Source organism: Neoarius graeffei, chromosome 12 (assembly GCF_027579695.1).
Source record: "Neoarius graeffei isolate fNeoGra1 chromosome 12, fNeoGra1.pri, whole genome shotgun sequence".
Taxonomy (NCBI): Eukaryota; Metazoa; Chordata; class Actinopteri; order Siluriformes; family Ariidae; genus Neoarius; species Neoarius graeffei.
In genome coordinates, this window is record NC_083580.1 from 81,863,436 (window position 1) to 81,887,610 (window position 24,175).

Genomic DNA, 24,175 nt, shown 5'->3' on the forward strand with positions numbered 1-24,175 from the left:
TTTATTTTATGAGTGGCTTACAGGCAGCATGAGTTTAAGGCTGTTATAAGAACCAACAGTGAAAATTAACACCATCTGGTCAAAAATAAGCACAGGACGTATTTAGTAAAGTGAAAAGAGTGACGCATACCAACACACAGCTCACGCAAAGATACAGAGACGATCACAGCTGAACATTAGTGCTGGAGTAAGTGTGAGTACTACAAACATGCTAAAGCCAAGAAAGTTTTTACTATCAACATGCTACATGCACAATACTGACAATACAGGAGGTCCAATATACCGCGTGATGTAAAGTGCAATGAATGCATCAAGTTTTAAATAGTGATTTTCAGCCACAGTCGTCAGGCAGGTTGAGGACGCCATGGAGGAAAAGATACAATCATTAGAAGCTATGCAAAGCAAAATAATGATACTAATCCAGTATATGCACCCAGCAGCATATCTAGAAAACATGTGGGTTAAATAAGTGATTAGTCATCAGTTCCAAAGACATGCTTTCTCTCCTAAGACTGAGTCCATTACTACTGATGAATTTGATTTCATCTTTCATCAAAAACTAACATTTTCAGTAACTCCAGTAAGTGCTTTACTTTTAAAAGGTCAGCATAATTTCTGGTGGATCTCAAGCCTAGCATGGGAACACTGCTCTCATCACACATACCAACACATACCATTCATACATTCATTCACACCCAGATAGAGCTCTGTGAGGTGGGAGATACCTGGAGAAAACTCACGTGTACATGAGATCAAATCCCCTACACTAGAGCTGGGAGCTGGAGCTGTGTGCATTTATAGTCTGCATCATTTTTCACTACATGTCAAAAGAGTTTGTTCTCACTGACTGAAAGTGGTGAGCCGTAACGCACTTAGTGCCATAGCAGGATAACAGAGTTGTGTTGAATAGTTGGGAGAAGTTGTAGATAAAATCAGAGATGTTAATGGACAGATAAAGGCTCAGTTGTAATGTGTGTGATGCCACAGTTGGTCTGAACTCCTCATCAATGTCCCAGAGAGTTGGAGCAACTCAGTGGGTGGGCAGAATAGGATACCAGGAACCGTCTATAAGCTCATGGGTATTTACATGTGACAAAGCATCAGTTTTGATATTCATAGAACCAGTTCTTTTTGTGAAATTTGGTCATCGTGGACAGTTTCATAGCAAGGATCTCTTGGTTACTAACATCATAGTTTCTCTTAGATGGTGTAAGCTTCTTGCAGGAAATGTAATGGATTGCGTTTAGGAGGACTGCTTGCTTTTGAGACTCGTACCTCTGAGGCATCCACCTGCACCATGGAAAGTAACTCAGGATTAGACTCGGGATTGATGTAGCGTAAAGCAATGGTGAATGCATTTTTGAGGTTGCTGAACACCTCGTAAGCAGCTGGTGACCAAGAGAGCCTACATGGAGCATCTTTAAAGAGCAGACTGAGAGGAGATGCAAGCATGCTTTAACTTTGAATGAAGCAACAATACAAGTTAGCAAATCCCAAGAATCATGACAGGTCCCTGTTGGTGGGTTTAGGTCATGGCAACTCTGGGACTTGGCATCCTTCAACGCAAACAACCTGAGGGGCCAAGACCATACCTTTACATGTCACTGAGAAACCTGATGATGAAAGACTGAAACACAGACGGGGCATTCGTCAAACCATATGTCATTATGTGCCATGCACAGTGTCTTGTTGTTGAGAAGGTAGTTTTCACCTTGCTGCTGTAGCCACATGAAAGTTTAATATTTCTGCAAGTAGGGGACATTGGAACTTAATAGCCAATATAGGACCATGAACCTTCTCCTTTCTTCTTCATAAACCATGAGCTGGCCTAGTGGTTAACATGTCTGCCTCTTGATTGGAAGATTGCGAGTTTTACTCGTGGTCAGGTCATACCAAAGACCATCATAAAAATGGTACCTACTGCCATCTGGCAAGGCATGCTGCAATACAGATGTGAGTGGGGAATCAAACTCTCGCAGTTACCAGAGGACCTGCCCCCCATTCTAACCCTGGCTGTATAATAGGTGAGAGGCTGAGGGCTATAGAAGTGGAGATCAATGCCGCCCAACGTGCCTTAAGGCCCTGGTTAGTACAGGGATGGGAGACTTCCTGGGAAGACCAGGTCCTGGTATGGGAAGGGCTTTAACTTTTCTTCTTCATGAAGAAGAAATTGTGTAGAACTGTGGATGGTCAGATGAACCCATCATAGAACCTCAGTATTCCTCCATTGGTGCTGTCTCCTTCATAGATCAAGTTCATAGACTCAGAAGTATGCTCATGTAGCCCCCGGGAGTAGTTCTATGGCACAGCCCAAAGGGTGATGTGGTGGTAACTCAGTGGTGTTGTGTTTGCTGAAAACCTCCATCAGGTCAGTGTACTCTAAACAGATGTTCACCTTGCTGACCAGATACCATGTGATAAAGCTATGAACAGCTTTCTAGTATTTGATATGTAATTGCTTTTGTGCACTAAATGATGCTGATATGCTTTTTTAAGAGTTGAATCACTCTGGTCAAACAAATGGCCTCAAACGGTGCTGTTTTTCTTCTGGGATCAGTGGTTCTCATCCAACCTTTCTATTGGTTCATTTGCAAAGCAAATTATCCAACCCGGAAATGACCTCTGGCCAAGCATGAGGGATTTGTCATGGCAGACCACTTCTGTTTGGAGCTCTTCCCAGAGGCCATAATGAAACATAAGTGCTTGTTTGTTCCATTCACTGATGGCAGCAAGCATCAAAAACTAAAGATTAAAATCTTGTGTTTCTCTTCTGACCCTGGATGAGCCAGGACATTTTTCTCCATACTCCCTACTCTCTGAAGGATGAATGAATATAAACCAAAACATGGAAATGACTGTCTTGCTGGAAAGCCACCCTGATCCTAAATTGAGGTTCCCTGGATCTGCAATTACCTGTATCATATGTAGTGAGACCATGAACACCTTTATGAATTATATAGACTAAGCACTGCACCAAAACCCCTCAACATTCTGTAGAAGTGCCTCCTCGGGTGTGGGTGTCAAGTCAAGTTTATTTTTATAGCACTTTTAACAATAGACATTGTCGCAAAGCAGCTTTACAGAATTTTAATGACTTTAAACATTGAGCTAATTTTATCCCTAATCTATCCCCAATGAGCACGCCTGTGGCGACGGTGGCAAGGAAAAACTCCCTCAGACGACATGAGGAAGAAACCTTGAGAGGAACCAGACTCAAAAGGGAACCCATCCTCATTTGGGCAGCAACAGACAGCCTGACTATAACATTAACAGTTTTAACATGAAGTCAGTTTCGTTGATGTTATAAACTCTTCATTGATGGAAACTTGAGTGTGAAACTGTTCATGACAACTGCAGTCCTAAAGTTAGCAAGTCAGCTGTAGTCCTCAGCCATAAAAGCATTACTGTAAGTGTCTAGAACTATCTTCCAAGTGCGAATTTCAACTGTCCATATGGGGCCGTCCTCCACAGGAGCGATGTGATGAGACTCCAGCCAGACGTAGGGCATCAAGATGGATCAGGCAGGTCAGAGGAGCAGAAGAGGTTCAGCATCTCAATCTCAGTGATGTGTGACTGACAGACTTTGTTTCATCGCCCTGAGGCAGGTTGAAGAGCCATGGCTTGGTGGTTGGATTGAGGATTTTGCAGGATTTCTTCTAAACTAACCAACCATCCTGGTTTGTTTTCAGTCCACCTACCATCATTCTTGACTGGTGGAGGAAACCAGAGGACTTGCAAGAAACTTACGCAGACTCTGAACCATGGAGCTATAAGCTACTAATGTCACCTGCTGTATTGGCATCAAAAATGAATGTGTTTTTTTTTTTGTCTATTTTATGATGGCAAAATCTTCTGTATTGAAACATACTACAAACCCAAATAGATTCTAGAGTTTTTATACAACACTCCAACTTACAATGTAATGGTAAGAATTCATCATATGAAATTTAACAGCAGCAGTGGAAAGGTGTAAGACAAGCTCATGGTGAAAAGAAAAGCTTCACACTGCAGTGAGTTTGTTAGTACACAGGAGAGAAGGCGAGCCGCTCGCTGGCACACAAATCTGTGCCATTTTTGCACTGTAAACTTTACTAACTGTCCATGGTTTAATTCAGCTACTTGATTTTCTGACTAAGCAGATATTTTTGGATTTTTAATTATATTTATAAAATTAATTGGGTTTGTTTTGCTTTTGTTTTTACAAAAACATTTATTCCAACTGCCAGAGAATAATTTATTTTGGGGAAGGTATGTGATTTTATCAGAGTACCACAAACTGTTAATCATCATGAGTTACTAAATGGTTGCAAGTCAGAAATGTCCTTGACCATTAAAATAATGATTTGTTCCATTTTGCTTATTAAATCTATATATGGAGTAGGCTACATACGGAGTTTTTCCTGGTATTGAATGCAAATCCCTGCCTGATTCGAAATACCAACATGTTCTATTAAAAAAAAAAGTCCAAAGTATTGACTTCCTGTAATCATCAGCTCATGGCTGTAATAGAACTCAATCAGCATGAAATCATGTGGAGTAATAGGAAAAGGAGATTACTCGGCATGTACGCAATTTGGGGCTTGCATTAACAAATATAGAGAAGAACAAAAATCTGCCTCATTGTGTTTTTTGGTTTATTGTGAATGACGTGTCATCCTTTTTGCCTTTCATTTTCAAGATGATTCATGGCACATTATGTGAGAGGACATTAAATAGCTCTGAGCTTCATAAAATTACACATCCTTCTGATCAGGGCAGGGTGAAGTGACACGATCTGTCTATGTGAGGAGTAAAACTGACCAGTGCATGAAGATATGGGAGGACAATTAGTGAAAAGCACAAATACGGTTGTAATTCGTCAGCATGTGTGTGGGACACATGTGGTCACTAGAGTGGGTTGGTTTTGTATTTGAGATGCTGCACACTGAATAACCCCCTCCTCCATCTTTCTGGCTGAGTAATACTTCTGTTTGCCCACAATGACTTTTATGCACAACTGGTTAGAACTGGTTGAGCTCCAACTAGCGTACCTCAATAGGAAGGAAAATGTCAACTTGACAGTGCTGTGCATAGAGGAGATACATTCTTATAGAGAGCTGCTCTTATTCTGCCAGAAACAAGGTCACAAAAATATGTTGATCAAAATCATCAAGCTCTGTTCTAAGCTCAACACACAGACTGTATATTCAGACGGTGCTTTCGGATCTGGCTTGAGATTTCAAGTTTGCTAGATTATAGATAAGCAGAACGCTCAGTGAACGAGGTTGCACAAAAGCGCACTTGCCCAGGCATATTCAGTCATGACCTTACTGTCAGTTTATGTTCTCACACGCTTATGTTCTGCTTTTTTGTCAAACCATGTTACAAAGTATGTTGTGAAAGGACTCATCTCATCTCATTATCTGTAGCCGCTTTATCCTGTTCTACAGGGTCGCAGGCGGGCTGGAGCCTATCCCAGCTGACTACGGGCGAAAGGCGGGGTTCACCCTGGACAAGTCGCCAGGTCATCACAGGGCTGACACATAGACACAGACAACCATTCACACTCACATTCACACCTACGCTCAATTTAGAGTCACCAGTTAACCTAACCTGCATGTCTTTGGACTGTGGGGGAAACCGGAGCACCCGGAGGAAACCCACGCGGACACGGGGAGAACATGCAAACTCCGCACAGAAAGGCCCTCGCCGGCCACGGGGCTCGAACCCGGACCTTCTTGCTGTGAGGCGACAGCGCTAACCACTACACCACCGTGCTGCCCGTGAAAGGACTCATGATCGTAAATGCAAGTCAACAACAAATACTCAAATTAATTTCATTCCTCTTCTGAAAAACAGTTTCAGAATTTTTCATCTTTTTTCATTACCAGCAAAGTAAAATATGAAAAATTTTCAGTCCTGCATTTGTGATTCTTTCCTCAAGCTGTTCTTGATTTACAGATGATTCAATATGAGCGCGTTTAAGGACTCCTCGTCATGACAGAACTTGTTCTATAACTGCTGGAACACAACTATTCAGACAAAGGTACTCTGTGGCAGGGTGGAACAGGTCACTCATTTACATTCCAACATGTATTTGTTTGTTGTTACAGTTATTGTCTCTCGTCTCGTCTCGTCTTCTTCCGCTTATCCAGGACCGGGTCGCGGAGGCAGCAGTCTAAGCATGGAAGCCCAAACTTCCCTTTCCCCAGACACCTCGGCCAGCTCCTCGGGAAGAACACCGAGGCGTTCCCAGGCCAGCCGAGAGACATAGTCCCTCCAGCGTGTCCTGGGTCTTCCCCGGGGCCTCCTCCCGGGGGGACATGCCTGGAACACCTCCCCAGGGAGGCGTCCAGGAGGCATCCGAAAAAGATGCCCGAGCCACCTCAGCTGGTTCCTCTCGATGTGGAGGAGCAGCGGCTCTACTCCGAGCTCCTCCCGAGTGACTGTGCTTCTCACCCTATCTCTAAGGGAGCGCCCAGCCACCCTGCGAAGGAAACTCATTTCAGCCGCTTGTATCCGCGATCTTGTTCTTTCTGTCATTACCCAAAGCTCATGACCATAGGTGAGAGTCGGAACGTAGATCGACCGGTAAATTGAGAGCTTCGCCTTTTGGCTCAGCTCCTTCTTCACCACGACGGACCGGTAAAGCGACCGCATCACTGCGGAGGCTGCACCGATCCGCCTGTCGATCTCACGCTCCATCCTTCCCTCACTCGTGAACAAGATCCCGAGATACTTAAACTCCTCCACTTGAGGCAGGACTTCTCCACCAACCTGGAGAGGGCAAGCCACCCTTTTCCGGTCGAGAACCATGGCCTCGGACTTGGAGGTGCTGATTCTCATCCCAGCCGCTTCACACTCGACTGCAAACCGCCCCAGTGCATGCTGAAGGTCCTGGTTTGAAGAAGCCAACAGGACAACATCATCCGCAAAAAGCAGAGATGAAATCCTGTGGTTCCCAAACAGGATTCCTTCCGGCCCCTGGCTGCGCCTAGAAATTCTGTCCATAAAAATTATGAACAGAACCGGTGACAAAGGGCAGCCCTGACGGAGTCCAACATGCACTGGGAACAGGTCTGACTTACTGCCGGCAATGCGAACCAGACTCCTGCTCCGTTCGTACAGGGACCGGACAGCCCTTAGCAAAGAGCCCCGAACCCCATACTCCCGAAGCACCCCCCACAGAATACCACGGGGGACACGGTCGAATGCCTTCTCCAGATCCACAAAGCACATGTGGACTGGTTGGGCAAACTCCCATGAACCCTCGAGCACCCTATGAAGGGTATAGAGCTGGTCCAGTGTTCCGCGACCAGGACGAAAACCGCATTGTTCCTCCTGGATCCGAGGTTCGACTATCGGTCGAATTCTCCTCTCCAGTACCCTGGAGTAAACTTTCCCTGGGAGGCTGAGAAGTGTGATTCCCCTATAATTGGAGCACACTCTCCGGTCCCCTTTCTTAAAAAGAGGGACCACCACCCCAGTCTGCCACTCCAGAGGCACTGTCCCCGACCGCCACGCGATGTTGCAGAGGCGTGTCAACCAAGACAGCCCCACAACATCCAGAGACTTGAGATACTCAGGGCGGATCTCATCCACCCCCGGTGCCTTGCCACCGAGGAGCTTGCAAACCACCTCAGTGACTTCGGCTTGGGTAATGGACGAGTCCACCTCTGAGTCATCAGCCTCAGTCTCCTCAGTGGAAGACATGACGGTGGGATTGAGGAGATCCTCAAAGTATTCCTTCCACCGCCCGACAATGTCCCCAGTCGAGGTCAACAGCTCCCCACCCGCACTGTAAACAGTGTTGGCAGAGTACTGCTTCCCCCTCCTGAGGCGCCGGACGGTTTGCCAGAATTTCTTCGAGGCCGACCGATAGTCCTTCTCCATGGCCTCCCCGAACTCCTCCCAGTTCCGAGTTTTTGCCTCCGCAACTGCCCGAGCTGCAGCACGCCTGGCCTGCCGATACCCGTCGGCTGCCTCAGGAGTCCCGGAGGTCAACATGGCCCGATAGGACTCCTTCTTCAGCTTGACGGCATCCCTTACTTACGGTGTCCACCACCGGGTTCGGGGATTGCCGCCACGACAGGCACCGGAGACCTTGCGGCCACAGCTCCGAACAGCTGCGTCCACAATGGAGGTAGAGAACATGGTCCACTCAGACTCAATGTCCCCCGCCTCCCTCGGAAGCTGGGAAAAGCTCTCCCGGAGGTGGGAGTTAAAGACCTCCCCAACAGAGTGCTCGGCCAGACGTTCCCAGCAGACCCTCACCATACGTTTGGGCCTGCCAGGTCTGTCCAGCTTCCTCCTCCGCCAGCGGATCCAACTCACCACCAGGTGGTGATCAGTTGACAACTCAGCCCCTCTCTTCACCCGAGTGTCCAAGACATAGGGTCGGAGATCAGATGACACGACTACAAAGTCGATCATCGACCTCCGACCTAAGGTGTCCTGGTGCCACGTGCACTTATGGACACCCCTATGCTCGAACATGGTGTTCGTTATGGACAAACTGTGACTAGCACAGAAGTCCAATAACAAAACACCACTCGGGTTCAGATCGGGGAGGCCGTTCCTCCCAACCACGCCCCTCCAGGTGTCACTGTCATCGCCCACGTGAGCATTGAAGTCCCCCAGTAGCACAATGGAGTCCCCAGTCTGAGCACCCCTCAGTACCTCTCCCAGGGACTCCAAGAAGGCCGGATACTCTATACTGCTATTTGGCCCGTAGGCACAAACAACAGCAAGAGCCCTCTCCCCAATCCGAAGGCGCAGAGAGGCGACCCTCTCGTTCACTGGGGTAAACTCCAACACATGGCGGCTGAGCTGGGGAGCTATAAGGAAGCCCACACCAGCCCGCCGCCGCTCACCATGGGCGACTCCAGAGAAGTGGAAAGTCCAGCCCCTCTCGAGGAGCTGGGTTCCAGAGCCCAAGCTGTGCGTGGAGGTGAGCCCGACTATCTCTAGCCGGTACCTCTCAACCTCCCGCACAAGCTCAGGCTCCTTCCCCCCCAGCGAAGTGACATTCCATGTCCCAACAGCCAGCCGCTGTGTCCGGGGGTCAGGTCGTCGAGGCCCCTGCCTTCGACTGCCACCCAATCCACACTGCACCAAACCCCTACTGCTACCTCTGTGGGTGGTGAACCCACAGGAGGTCGGGCCCACGTCGCCTCTTCGGGCTGAGCCCGGCCGGGCCCCATGGGCAAAGGCCCGACCACCAAGCGCTCGCATACGAGCCCCAACCCCGGGCCTGGCTCCAGGGTGGGGCCCCGGCTGCGTCCTACCGGGCGACGTCACGGTCCTGGATTTTTTCTCCATAGGGGTTTTTTGGTGAACTGCTCTTGGTCTGGCCTGTCACCTAGGACCTGTCTGCCTTGGGAAACCCTAACAGGGGCATAATGCCCCCGACAACATAGCTCCTAGGATCATTCAAGCACACAAACCCCTCCACCACAATAAGGTGGCAGTTCTAGGAGGGGTACAGTTATTGTGCAACTCCCTTTTCTTGTTGGTGTTATTGGGTTGTTTTTTTTCAGGCTTGAATAAATTTTATAAAAATTCAGACCATGTGAGATGGTTGAGAGTGCAATCCTACATTCTTATAACACTTTCTAAATATACTGCAAGTCACTTCCCTCTTGCATTACAGACATTTAGCAGACACTCTTATCCAGAGCAGCCCAGAGAGCAGTTGGGGGTTCAGTGCCTTACCCAAGGGCATGTCAGCCATTCCTGCTGGTCCAGGGAATCAAACCAGCAACCTTTTGGTCCCAAAAGCTGCTTCTCTAACCATTAGGCCATGGCTTCCCCTTAATGGCTAGAGAAGTACTAAGCTGCTGGATGTGTGTAGGCACCGCTGATGAAGCCATGTGCATGTACAGGTCAGAGTATTGAATCAGTGTCATTCACCGACATTAAGGCAGAGACTCTGCCTGCAGGCAGCAAATCATCCCCCAGTGGAGCATGCATGAGCAGTGCCACCAAATGAACAGGAAGTGCAAAGTTTATTTAGGTTCTGTGTTAATCTTGTTTCTCAGAGGCTTAAAAAATGTTAGTCCTTTTTAATTTTCTCCTCTCCAGCACAGGTGCTAATATGTCCTTAAAGGAGATGCGGAGAACCTTTATTTTTAAATACATTTCTGAGTGGATAGTATCTCCATCCTTGACTCTTGTATGCTGCATAATTGGGAATAAAAAATATATATTTTTGAGAGTTAAAATTGACTGCGAAGTTGGCATTCGAGCTGCCCCGCTGAGCCAGCCAGCCCTGAGTGCATGACGTCACAGCGGGAACCGGTGCTATAGACCAAAGCCAGACTCGGCAGGTGAGAGCGGGTGCAATGGCCTCTTCGTTTGGATTTATTGGAGATTCTTCGGATTCCTCAGATAGTAATACATCTGACTGTGATAGTCCTGAAATTGGAGTGTGTGTACATGCTACTGCTATAGATGTATACATGTAGAACCATATCAGTTCAAACCATCGGAAAGTGAATCTGATAGTAACACGTCGGCCACGGAGGCCCCTGCCTTATGAAATAAAGCCAGAGAACAAAGCTGTCTAGAGAATTGGATGAAATTGAATTGACGGTCTCATGTGACTCATTAAAACAGGATGGGTGCTATAACTTATGCAGCCTACATGTACATGCATGCATTTTCACTGATAAACCATAAAAGGCTCATTAAATAATCAGATGAACTGAGACAATCACATTCTGAAGCAAATTAAATAATCTTATACCGCTAACTTAAACACACAATACAAGTTACATGTATTAATCTAAATGCAGGTAAACAATGAGTGTTTTTGTTATGTATCCAAATGAGAGTCGCATCTTACCCGTCTGTGTTCTCGCTTCTTGAAGGCCGACATTGTGGCTGATTGTTTTGAAACAATCTGACTTTCAGTTCTTCGTTCATTTGCTTCTTCCATGTAAGGGCGAGATATTGCTGCTGAGGCAAGCGTATCCAGCGGGGGAAAAAGCATATCCAGCAGAGAAATCTGACGACTGGTCCACTCATTCTCCATTTTCTCCATACTGGGTACTCCACCATTACTGCTTGGTTCACGGTCTGGGAGAACTGGTGCAACTGAACTTACTTTCCTTTTCTTGTAGTTTTCTTTTTCTTTAATTGTTGATACTGCACCCTCTTTCAATCCGGGCTTATAGCCAACGCTCCTCAACAGATCAGAGGTTTTGTACGAGTCTGCAGTAAAATGTGCAGAGCAGAGGAGAGACCACTTGTGTGTCCATGAATTTCTCGCAAAACGCGTCCAAATCTTTGCAGTTTGAACATTCTTGGACCATGAACGCAACATAAATCCACCTTCTGTTGTGTTGCTGCACTGGCCAGCAACACATCTACGTGGCATGGCGATAAATTAGCTCAAAATGGAGGATCAGAGTTGCAGTCAGCTGTGTTTTAGTATAGCGGAAATGGCGATGAGACTGATAGCCTTCCCACGGTGACGTCACAGATGTCAAGGTCATTCACTCAGACCGCTACCTATATGAATCACTTTAATCGTAAAAATTACTATATTAGATTTATTGTTAAAGCTTAAAACTATTCCTGTGCCATTCTTAAGGTCTCAAGGCTTTTATAAACAAAAACTGAGGCCATGGTTCTGCGTATCTCCTTTAAACTGTCCTTAAAAATCTTCATGAGGAGCCACAAGACGAGAGGCTGAAGGAGGGCCAGTCAGTAGTCCGCAGTGTTTTCACGTCACCTTTCAGTATCTCCTCAGCTCACTTGGAACCTCGATAGAGGTGATACCAAAAAAGTACCAGGTACCAGGTACTATTCAGAACTTCAGATCGTTCCAAAAAGGTGAGAAGAGTGGAGTGGAGCTGAGCTGGTTCCATGCAGTGGAAAAGGGCCCTGTTGTTCCTGTGACACTTTGCAAAGTCTTACTGTGTGACCATGGTTCTCTGTTTCTGGTCTCTTGGTTTTGACTCTTGCATGTTCTTCTGGTTATAAATTATTGTTTTATGTTGTCTGACCCCATTACATGGATTTTGATGATGATTATCACACCACCTTAAATATATCAATGAGTTTACGCACTCATGTCCTGCCTCTTCATGCACATTAAACCAGCTGTGTTCTATATCCCCTATACTGTCAAAAATAGGGGTACAGTAGGAGTCCATTTCTGTCCCCCAAGGTACAATCTATAGTAATGTACCCCCTAAGGCTCATTATTGGACCTCAAGGTAACTGTGTGTACCTTTTTAGGGCCAAAAAGGTACACACACACACACACACACACACACACACATATATATATATATATATATATATATATATATATATATATATATATATATATATATATATATATATATACACACACAGTGCCTTGCAAAAGTATTCATACTCCTTGAACTTTTTCACATTTTTCCACTTTACAACCACGAACTTAAAAGATTTTATTGAGATTTTATGTGATAGACCAACACAGAGTAGCACATAATTGTGAAGTGAAACGAAAATGATAAATGGTCTTCAAAATTTTAAACAAATAAAAATCTGAAAAATGTGGTGTGCATTAGTATTCAGCCCCCTGTACTCTGACACCTCTAAATACAATCCAGTGCAATCAGTTGCCTTCAGAAGTCGTCTAATTAGTTAATAGAGTCCTACTGTGTGTAATTTACTCTCAGCATAAATACACTTGTTCTGTGAAGGCCTCAGTGGTTTGTTAGAGAACACTGAAGAACAAACAGCATCATGAAGACCAAAGAACTCACCAGACAGGTCAGGGATAAAGTTCTGGAGAAGTTTAAAGCAGGGTTAGGTTATAAAAAAATATCCCAAGCTCTGAAAATCTCAAGAAGCACTGTTCAATCCATCATTCAAAAATGGAAAAAGTATGGCACAACTGCAAACCTACCAAGACATGGCCGTCCACCTAAACTGACAGAGCGAGCAAGGAGAGCACTGGTCAGAGAAGCAGCCAAGAGGCCCATGATCACTCTGGAGGAGCTGCAGAAATCCACAGCTCAGGTGGGAGAATCTGTGCACAGGACAACTGTAAGTCGTACACTCCACAAATCTGGCCTTTTTGGAAGAGTGGCAAGAAGAAAGCCATTGTTGAAAGACAGGCATAAGAAGCCATGTAGGGGACACAGCAAACATGTGGAAGAAGGTGCTTTGGTCAGATGAGACCAAAGTTGAACTTTTTGGCCTAAATGCAAAGTGCTATGTGTGGCAAAAAACTAACACTGCTCATCACCCTGCACACACCATCCCCACTGTGAAACATGGTGGTGGCAGCATCATGCTACGGGGATGCTTTTCTTCAGCAGGGATAGGGAAGCTGGTCAGAGTTGATGGGAAGATGGATGGAGCTAAATACAGGGCAATCCTGGAAGAAAACCTGTTGGAGGCTGCAAAAGACTTGAGACTGGGAAGGAGATTCACCTTCTAGCAAGAAAATGACCCTAAACATACAGCCAGAGCTACAATGGAATGGTTTAGATCAAAGAATATTCATGTGTTAGAATGGCCCAGTCAAAGTCCAGACCTAAATCCCATTGAGCATCTGTGATAAGACTTGAAAATTGCTGTTCACAGACGCTCTCCATCCAATCTGGCTGAGCTTGAGCTATTTTGCAAAGAAGAATGGGCAAAAATTTTGGTGTCTAGATGTGCAAAGCTGGTAGAGACACCACAAAAGACTTGCAGCTGTAATTGCAGCAAAAGGTGGCTCTACAAAGTATTGACGCAGGGGGGCTGAATACTAATGCACATCACATTTTTCAGATTTTTATTTGTTTAAAATTTTGAAGACCATTTTTCATTTTCGTTTCACTTCACAATTATGTGCTACTCTGTGTTGGTCTATCACATAAAATCTCAATAAAAAACTTTTAAGTTCGTGGTTGTAAGGTGGAAAAATGTGAAAAAGTTCAAGGGGTATGAATACTTTTTCAAGGCACTGTATATATATACCGGTGTGTGTGTATATATATATATATATATATATATATATATATATATATATATATATATATATTCCCGAGCAGGATATAAAGGGTACAAATAAGTACTTACTTTAGAGAGTTCTGCCCCAGTGGCAAGCCATGGTATCCCCAAAGGTACAATAATGTACTTTATTTTCTAAGAGTGTATGTGCTATATTTAGGCAACATTAATGGCAGGTACAGGAAACCATGACTTATTGCTAAAATAACCAAAGTCTTGTTGTGAAAGTTCCTGAAGAGCAGTACCAGTTCATAAGTGGAACATTGTTTGGAGTAATTGAAAGTGTCAGGTATCACTGAAGGCCAGAGTGAAAATGAAATGGAGCTTGCAGCCTGCCACACTGAGCATTCCTCATTACTCATTGTTTATCGCCAACATTAAAAAAGATATTAAGGATACAATGGTCACCTGTGACTCGACTCCCACAGTAGAAAGTGCTGTCTAATCAGATTGACGAGGTGCATGCTTACTTTATTATGGAGGTATTGTTCTTTGATTCTGCTTTGCCATGTTAAAGTACAATATAATTCCTTCAGGCCCAGAGAGACCAGTTGGACCATCTCTGGCTGTGCTCCTCTGGATAAATTGCCCATGCTCATGCCTGGACCATGCCCATTAATCAGTAATGAGCTTGTTGGCATGGCAGTGTGGATCTGCCTGTCCCTGAACTCCACAACACTTTCTATTCAGCCTCGATTCAGATAGAGAAAAACAGCTTATCTTCCAGTTAAAGGTGGCAACTGAGTTCAGTTTATTTCCCCTTTCCTCATATGTGTGACTCGATGAGTTTTAGTTATCAGAAGCTCTCCAGCATTTAGTACGTTGAGAATGTTCCTCACTGATCGATTGGTCTCATCCATATTAAAATGAATGCGACAGCTATGCATGTGTAACATCCCCCCCCACCAAAATAAATAAATAAATAAATAAATAAATAATAAAAAACTTTCCATATTTCCTGCTTTTTCATTTTGCTATTGTGCTATGGATGACTTATTATAAACCGAGTTAACATTTTAATTCCTTTCAGTCAGGACATTTTCAACAAAAATGTCTGTTGAATCATGATATGCCTCAAAAGTAAAATACCCCAAACATCAAAATGACCAACAATGCAAAATAAAACAGGGATCATGTGATCAGTCTGTATTAATGGTATCAATAAATAATGGTTCTAATAATAATAATAATAATGTTGGCTTCTTCAAACCAGGACCTTCAGCATGCACTGGGGCGGTTTGCAGTCGAGTGTGAAGCGGCTGGGATGAGAATCAGCACCTCCAAGTCCGAGGCCATGGTTCTCGACCGGAAAAGGGTGGCTTGCCCTCTCCAGGTTGGTGGAGAAGTTCTGCCTCAAGTGGAGGAGTTTAAGTATCTCGGGATCTTGTTCACGAGTGAGGGAAGGATGGAGCGTGAGATCGACAGGCGGATCAGTGCAGCCTCCGCAGTGATGCGGTCGCTTTACCGGTCCATTGTGGTGAAGAAGGAGCTGAGCCAAAAGGCGAAGCTCTCAATTTACCGGTCGATCTACGTTCCGACTCTCACCTATGGTCATGAGCTTTGGGTAATGACCGAAAGGACAAGATCGCGGATACAAGCGGCCGAAATGAGTTTCCTTCGCAGGGTGGCTGGGCGCTCCCTTAGAGATAGGGTGAGAAGCACAGTCACTCGGGAGGAGCTCGGAGTAGAGCCGCTGCTGCTCCACATCGAGAGGAATCAGCTGAGGTGGCTCGGGCATCTTTTTCGGATGCCTCCTGGACGCTTCCCTGGGGAGGTGTTCCAGGCATGTCTCCCCGGGAGGAGGCCCCAGGGAAGACCCAGGACACGCTGGAGGGACTATGTCTCTCGGCTGGCCTGGGAACGCCTCGGTGTTCTTCCCGAGGAGCTGGCCGAGGTGTCTGGGGAAAGGGAAGTTTGGGCTTCCCTGCTTAGACTGCCGCCTCCGCGACCCGGTCCCGGATAAAGCGGAAGAAGACGAGACGAGACGAGATAAATAATGGTTCAACAACTGCATTTGAAGAAACCGCCAAATTAATCATAAACATATTATAATATTATATAAATGCAGTAGACACAGTAAAAACATATGAAGAAGTTGGCAGATTGAACAGATTCTGTAATAATCACAGAAAAAAACACCAATAAAAGGCAAGTAGTAATTTTATCATTTCTGGAAATTAAAACTTTTTTTTTAGCAAAATGTAACTTTAATTACAAAAACCTCCTCAACATGATTGATGACTGTCATTTCTTTGTAAACACACACAGAGCATCTCTCCCACTCAGGGCCGTCGACAGGGGGGGACAACCGGGTATTTTGTCCCGGGCCCAGGCATGAGGGGGGGCCCAGAACTGGTCCCTCATGAAGATGCCATTAATCATTCTGTTTCATTTCAAAATGTGTTGATTTGGGGGAGAAAAATGTGCTATATTTGCATTCAATGAATGATTTCTGGTTCTTTTGCCTTTATTGTCTTCGAAAATAGATTCAAGAACCCACGTACCACCCCTAATGCAGAAATGGTTTGGTCTTTGATTAAGGCGCCAAATAACACGGCACTATAGAGATCTTGCAGTCACGTGACCGGAAAGTACACAACCGCCATCTTGTCGGTCAAAAACACCGCTGAATACTGCTGCACTCGTGTACAGAATGGATCAATTTCAACCGACGGACTACACGGCTCATTTTTCTAATGAACAGATAACTAGATATATGTCTAAAATAAACGATCTACAGATTAGTGACCCTTATGGCTTACCGGGCGGAGTTTTCACGACCGGATTTTGAACTGCCAGCGGAATACCCGGACGTGTATAATTACCTCATTAACTTTCCCTCGCTGTTCAGTGGTGAAGCACTGCGTGCTTATAAACCTCTGCACAGTTATCTTTACAGAAATTCAGGATTTGTCAGCGACTCAGATGTGGCATCTTGTAAACAAAATAATCCTCACTGGATGGGTAAGTCACTTAAGTATTGAGTATAGCACTGACCAGCCGATTATAGAATAGAATAAGGTAATTCCAAATCGTCCGTGTTGTTTACATGGATCTGGTGTTGGAGAGGTAGAGGCTTGGCAGTGGAGATTTGAGTGGCTGTTTGTATGTGTATATGTATGTGGCAATCATATCCAAATGTTTTAGGCACGCTTGCTGAGCTGCGCTGAGCTGGACTCCGGTTAGCTGAAAGCCCGTGGAACGCTGCCTCTTGTTAATTAAACCTTATTTTGTTGGAAATCATCCCGTGTAGATACGACGGCATGTGAAATTGCCAGCTAGATAGAGTTTAATGTAACGAATGGGCTATAAATGGGGTGTTTTGAGGTTAGTCTGTTGCAAAACATTAAACTTTCGCTTAGACTGGATACTCTTCAAACAATTCCCTTGCTCAAGTGAAAAATGATAGGCCTGTATGAAAAGCGCAATTAATGAAAGTAGCCTAATAAGCCCTAAATGAATAAAACAACCTCTGTTTTATTGTTGTTGCTTACACGTTAAGATTTTGAAATCTTCTCGGTCCAGTTCTATATCCAGGGAACGTTGTAATCCTTTTGGTTTATCCGTAATAAACGTGTCAGCCCCCAGGTCAGATAGGCTAATGTTACGTGGTTGGGAGGGTGTCAATTTTTTTTGTAACATTCTAAATCGAGTACGGAAAGGACGTTTATGAAAAACAAGACAAAAAAATACACTGAAAAACTCACTGTACACATCACTAGTGGTGATGCTTCTATGTTCAGATTTTGGGAAAGCCATAACTCCGTTCTCATTGAGGCCCAGTTCCATCCCGTAAACAATCATTTTGGTTTATCAACTACCTGCGCTCAAACATGTCACAGGAGAGGCTCAGTGGGCTGGCTATGCTCTCTATAGAGCGCGAACTTGCAAAGAAGCTGGACTTCAATGACCTTATTGACGACTTTGCCACAGCAAAAGTCCGGCGCATTGCATTTCGCACCTGAATAGTTGCAGACTAAGGAAATGTTCAAACTGTAAATATGTTGAAATGTTGAAATAAAATGGTTGACTGTTATAATGGGCTTGGAATACCTGTTATTTAAGGGTTGGAGTGAATGGAGACTGTGAAAAGAGGGGTTGGGTGTGGGTGGTTGCTGTGTGGCGATGCGCGTGTGTGTGTGGGGGGGGGGGGGGGGGGGGCACTCAGATTATTTGGGGGGGGCCCACTCAGATTATTTTGTCCTGGGCCCAGCCAAAGCTGTCAACGGCCCTGCTCCCACTCATGATGAACTCGTGTTAACACGTCTGGGGTTCTGTATGAAACTGCACTTTGAACGTGTTCCTTTCAATGAAGTTTGTGTTGTAGCCTTGAGAATGATTTTAATATGGTCTTCTCTTGTCAAAGACTTTTTGCTACTACATACCTACAGTATGTAGTAGAAACGACTTCATGAATTTTTTTAATGACAAAATTGAGAATATCCAACAAAAAATTCAAACTACTAATTTAAGGTCAGACAGTGAAAGTGACCCTGTAGTTAACTATATAACTGTATCAGATCAGCAATTAGAATGTTTTACTCCCCTTAGAGAAACTGAATTACTTTCATTAATCTCCGCATCAAAAGCCTCGACTTGTGTACTAGATCCCTTACCTACACGTCTATTCAAACAGATAATACCTGAAGTAATTGAACCACTTCTAACAATAATAAATTCTTCTCTTACAATTGGCTATGTACCCAAATCCTTTAAACTAGCAGTTATCAAACCCCTGATTAAAAACCTGACCTTGATCCCTGTCAGCTGTCCAATTATCAGCCAATATCAAACCTCCCCTTTATCTCCAAGATCCTTGAAAAAGCTGTGGCACAGCAGTTATGCTCATATTTACATAGGAATAACATCCATGAAATGTATCAGTCAGGATTTAGACCTGATCATAGCACAGAGACAGCTCTGGTTAAAGTAGTAAATGACCTACTGTTGGCGTCTGATCAGGGCTGTGTCTCGCTGCTTGTGTTGCTTGACCTTAGTGCAGCATTTGATACCATTGATCATTCCATTCTTCTGGATAGACTAGAAAATGTTGTGGGAGTTAAGGGAACGGCCCTCTCCTGGCTCAGCTCTTATTTAACTGATCGCTATCAGTATGTTGATGTAAATGGTGATTTTTCTAGACATACTGAGGTAAAGTTTGGTGTTCCACAAGGTTCTGTCTTGGGTCCACTGCTTTTTTCTTTATATATGTTCCCTCTGGATGATATTATTCGTAAACATTGTATATTAGTTTCCACTGTTATGCTGATAACACACAGTTGTATGTTTCTGCAAAACCTGATGAGAGACACCAGCTTAATAGAATTGAGGAATGTGTGAAGGACATTAGACACTGGATGCTTATTAACTTCCTTCTGCTTAACTCTGACAAGACTGAAGTACTTGTACTCGGACCACATGCAGCTAGAAGTAAGTTTTCTGATTCCACAGTAACTCTGGATGGCCTTTCTGTTTCTTCACGTGCAGCAGTAAAAGACCTCGGAGTGATTATTGACCCCAGTCTTTCATTCGAAACTCACATCGATAACATTACCCGGATAGCTTTCTTTCATCTCAGAAATATTGCTAAGATAAGAAATTTAATGTCACTACATGACGCTGAAAAACTAGTTCATGCTTTCGTTCCCTCCAAGTTGGATTATTGTAATGCCTTACTGTCTGGATGTTCCAATAAGTGCATAAACAAGCTCCAGTTAGTTCAAAATGCAGCAGCAAGAGTCCTTACTAGAACTAGAAAATATGACCCCATCACCCCTGTCTTATCCACACTGCATTGGCTCCCAATCAAATTTCGTATTGATTATAAAATACTGCTATTGACCTTTAAAGTACTAAATGTTCTCGCACCACAGTACCTGAGTGAACTTCTGCTCCTCTATGACCCGCCACGCCTACTTGGATCAAAAGGTGCAGGCTATCTGCTGGTACCTCGTATAGTGAAGGCTACATCAGGGGGCGGAGCCTTTTCTTACAAAGCCCCACAGTTATGGAACAGCCTTCCAAGTAGTGTTCGGGAATCAGAAACAGTCTCAGTGTTTAAGTCTCGGCTGAAAACAGATCTGTTTAGTCAAGCCTTGTGTTAATGGTGTTTATGAGGTAAAGGTGTAGATCTGGAGGATCCTCAGACAGAGTGTTTTGGTAAACTGGGATGTATGGATGCAGTCAGTCCCCACTCGCTTGCTCACTCGAGTTTGTTGATGGTGTAGTGGCTGCTGCTTTATGTCCCGGGGCCCCTCATGCCTGTTTTACCTTCTGGCTCTCCCCTTTTAGTTATGTGTGTCATAGTTAGTTTTGCCGGAGTCCCTGCTTGTACTCAGTGCAATATGTATACTGTTCCTACTTATTCAGGTGACATTGGGCATACCTAACAACCTGTGTCCCCCCCCCCCCCCCATCTGTCCCTCTGAGTTACATGTCGGTCCTGAGATCGAGATGCTGAACCTCTTCTGCTCCTCAGACCTGTCTGATCCATCCTGGTGCCCTGTGTCTGGCTGGAGTCTCATCACATCGCTCCTGTGGAGGACGGCCCCATGTGGACAGTTGAAAGTCACACCTGGAGGACGCTCTGGACTCTTACAGTAATGCTTTTATGGCTGAGGACTACAGCTGACTTGCTAACTTTAGGACTGCAGTTGTCATGAACAGTTTTGCACTCAAGTTTCCATCAATGAAGAGTTTATAACATCAACGAAACTGACTTCATGTTAAAACTGTTAATGTTATACTCATGCTGTCTGTTGTTGTCCAGGTGAGGATGGGTTCCCTTTTGGGTCTGGTTCCTCTCGAGGTTTCCTCCTCGTGTCGTCTGGAGGAGTTTTTCCTTGCCACTGTTGCCACGGGCTTGCTCATTGGGGATAGATTAGATATAAAATTGGCTCATGTCTTGGGTCATTCAGATTCTGTAAAGCTGCTTTGGGACAATGTCTATTGTTAAAAGTGCTATACAAACAAACTTGACTTGACTTAAAGGCTAACTGAAATTTAAAAAAAAATGCATAACAAAGTAGGGAAAAGATTAATTTTGGAAGACATTTTGCTAAAAAGTGTTAATACCCCCTTAATATGCCCTATGTATGGAGATTTTTGGGACCTCCTGTATGTGCATATATATATATATATATATATATATAAAACAGTTATTCCACGAAATCGAGTCATACATGAGCTGATGGATGACGAGGCGCGTAGCACCAAGTTGTCTATAATCTATATACGATGAGATTGAGTGGAATAACTGTTTTATTGTATCCACATTCACCGGATTTTGAGAAACAGAGCATTTTTATTTTAATTTTTTTGCAAATTCGATAAATAAAAACTTTATACAAAATGTCCGACAAAATCATTTCTGCTTAGAATGTAAACAAACCGGCGAAATGACAGGAGCAATTTGTGAAAAATTATATCTCATCTCATTATCTGTAGCCGCTTTATCCTGTTCTACAGGGTCGTAGGATCCTATCCCAGCTGACTACGGGTGAAAGGCGGGGTTCACCCTGGACAAGTCGCCAGGTCATCACAGGGCTGACACATAGACACAGACAACTATTCACACTCACATTCACACCTACGCTCAATTTAGAGTCACCAGTTAACCTAACCTGCATGTCTTTGGACTGTGGGGGAAACCGGAGCACCCGGAGGAAACCCACGCGGACACGGGGAGAACATGCAAACTCCGCACAGAAAGGCCCTCGCCGGCCACAGGGCTCGAACCCGGACCTTCTTGCTGTGAGGCGACAGCGCTAACCACTACACCACCGTGCCGCCCTGAAAAATTAGATAATAATAATAATTCTTGAAAAATAAAAGACATACGTTCTTACCATCAAATACTTTTATTCCATATTTTGTTGCTTTTTATTTTTGGGGGTTTTGTTTTTGAGTAGAGTTTTTATTTTGTCCTCGGTTGGTTCAGCAACACACTCTGCCATTTTGTTTTTTTTCTACTCATGTTATATGAGCTGATATCCTAGTAGTACAGTAGCCAATCAAAGCACATGATTACTCATATCCAGTGAATGGGTGTGTGTATATATATACATGCACATGCACATGCAGTGTGTGTGTGCGCATCATACAGGTGCTGGTCATATAATTAGAATATCATGAAAAAGTTGATTTATTTCAGTAATTCCATTCAAAAAGTGAAACTTGTATATTATATTCATTCATTACACACAGACTGATATATTTCAAATGTTTATTTCTTTTAATTTTGATGATTAAAACTGACAACTAATGAAAATCCCAAATTCAGTATCTCAGAAAATTAGAATATTACTTAAGACTGATACAAAAAAAGGATTTTTAGAAATGTTGGCCAACTGAAAAGTATGAACATGAAAAATATGAGCATGTACAGCACTCAATACTTAGTTGGGGCTCCTTTTGCCTGAATTACTGCAGCAATGCAGCGTGGCATGGAGTCGATCAGTCTGTGGCACTGCTCAGGTGTTATTGAAGCCCAGGTTGCTCTGATATGCATTGTTGGGTCTGGCGTATCGCATCTTCCTCTTCACAGTACCCCATAGATTCACAATACCCCATAGATTCACAGTACCCCATAGATTCACAATACCCCATAGATTCACAGTACCCCATAGATTCACAATACCCCATAGATTCACAGTACCCCATAGATTCACAATACCCCATAGATTTTCTATGGGGTTAAGGTCAGGCGAGTTTGCTGGCCAATTAAGAACAGGGATACCGTGGTCCTTAAACCAGGTACTGGTAGCTTTGGCACTGTGTGCAGGTGCCAAGTCCTGTTGGAAAATGAAATCTGCATCTCCATAAAGTTGGTCAGCAGCAGGAAGCATGAAGTGCTCTAAAACTTCCTGGTAGACGGCTGCGTTGACCTTGGACCTCAGAAAACACAGTGGACCAACACCAGCAGATGACATGGCACCCCAAACCATCACTGACTGTGGAAACTTTACACTGGACCTCAAGCAACGTGGATTCTGTGCCTCTCCTCTCTTCCTCCAGACTCTGGGACCTTGATTTCCAAAGGAAATGCAACATTTACTTTCATCAGAGAACATAACTTTGGACCACTCAGCAGCAGTCCAGTCCTTTTTGTCTTTAGCCCAGGCGAGACGCTTCGGATGCTGTCTCTTGTTCAAGAGTGGCTTGACACAAGGAATGCGACAGCTGAAACTCGTGTCTTGCATACGTCTGTCCGTGGTGGTTCTTGAAGCACTGACTCCAGCTGCAGTCCACTCTTTGTGAATCTCCCCCACGTTTTTGAATGGGTTTTGTTCCGCGATCCTCTCCAGGGTGCGCTTATCCCTATTGCTTGTACACTTTTTTTCTACCACATCTTTTCCTTCCCTTCGCCTCTCTATTAATGTGCTTGGACACAGAGCTCTGTGAACAGCCAGCCTCTTTAGCAATGACCTTTTGTGTCTTGCCCTCCTTGTGCAAGGTGTCAGTGGTCGTCTTTTGGACAACTGTCGAGTCAGCAGTCTTCCCCATGATTGTGTCGCCTACAGAACGAGACTGAGAGACCATTTAAAGGCCTTTGCAGGTGTTTTGAGTTAATTAGCTGATTAGAGTGTGGCACCAGGTGTCTTCAATATTGAACCTTTTCACAATATTCTAATTTTCTGAGATACTGAATTTGGGGTTTTCATTAGTTGTCAGTTATAATCATCAAAATTAAAAGAAATAAACACTTGAAATATATCAGTCTGTGTGTAATGAATGAATATAATATTCAAGTTTCACTTTTTGAATGGAATTACTGAAATAAATCAACTTTTTCATGATATTCTAATTATATGACCAGCACCTGTAAATATTTGGAACATATTAGTCAAGACATTAATATTAGTCATCAGTAAGTTAGTCAGATACCTCAAGTTTCCTCCATCAAGATGTTTTGGGGTGCACTTCCTTGTTTGATGCTGACCACACCCCCTTCTATGATATCGCATGAATTGCATTAAAGGGTCTGGCTCATCCTTCCCAGAATCCTCTGTATCAAGTAGGTTCAGGACCTCATCTCTGTAGGCCTCCTCGTTCCCCCCTGTTATCATCCCCACCACTGTTGTGTCGTCAGCGAATTTGACGATGATGTTCTCTGGGTGGGTTGCACTGCAGTCGTATGTGTAGAGCGAGTACAGGAGTGGGCTCAGCACGCAGCCCTGCGGTGAGCCAGTGCTGAGGG

The 24,175-nt window shown here is 44.3% G+C and overlaps 1 protein-coding gene across 1 annotated transcript in view; it reads right to left on the reverse strand.

Annotated features, from left to right (window-relative positions):
* The window catches only part of LOC132895728 (uncharacterized), a 25,627-nt gene continuing 1,452 nt past the window's right edge, over positions 1-24,175 (reverse strand). The window contains exons 1-2 of the mRNA XM_060936549.1: positions 23,863-24,175; positions 1-1,290 (exon numbers count right to left, since the gene is read on the reverse strand). The exon at positions 23,863-24,175 is cut by the window's right edge and continues 1,452 nt beyond it. Coding sequence (XP_060792532.1) covers positions 1,101-1,290; positions 23,863-24,175 — 503 coding nt within the window. The 3' untranslated portion in view covers positions 1-1,100. The remainder of the gene's footprint in view (positions 1,291-23,862) is intronic.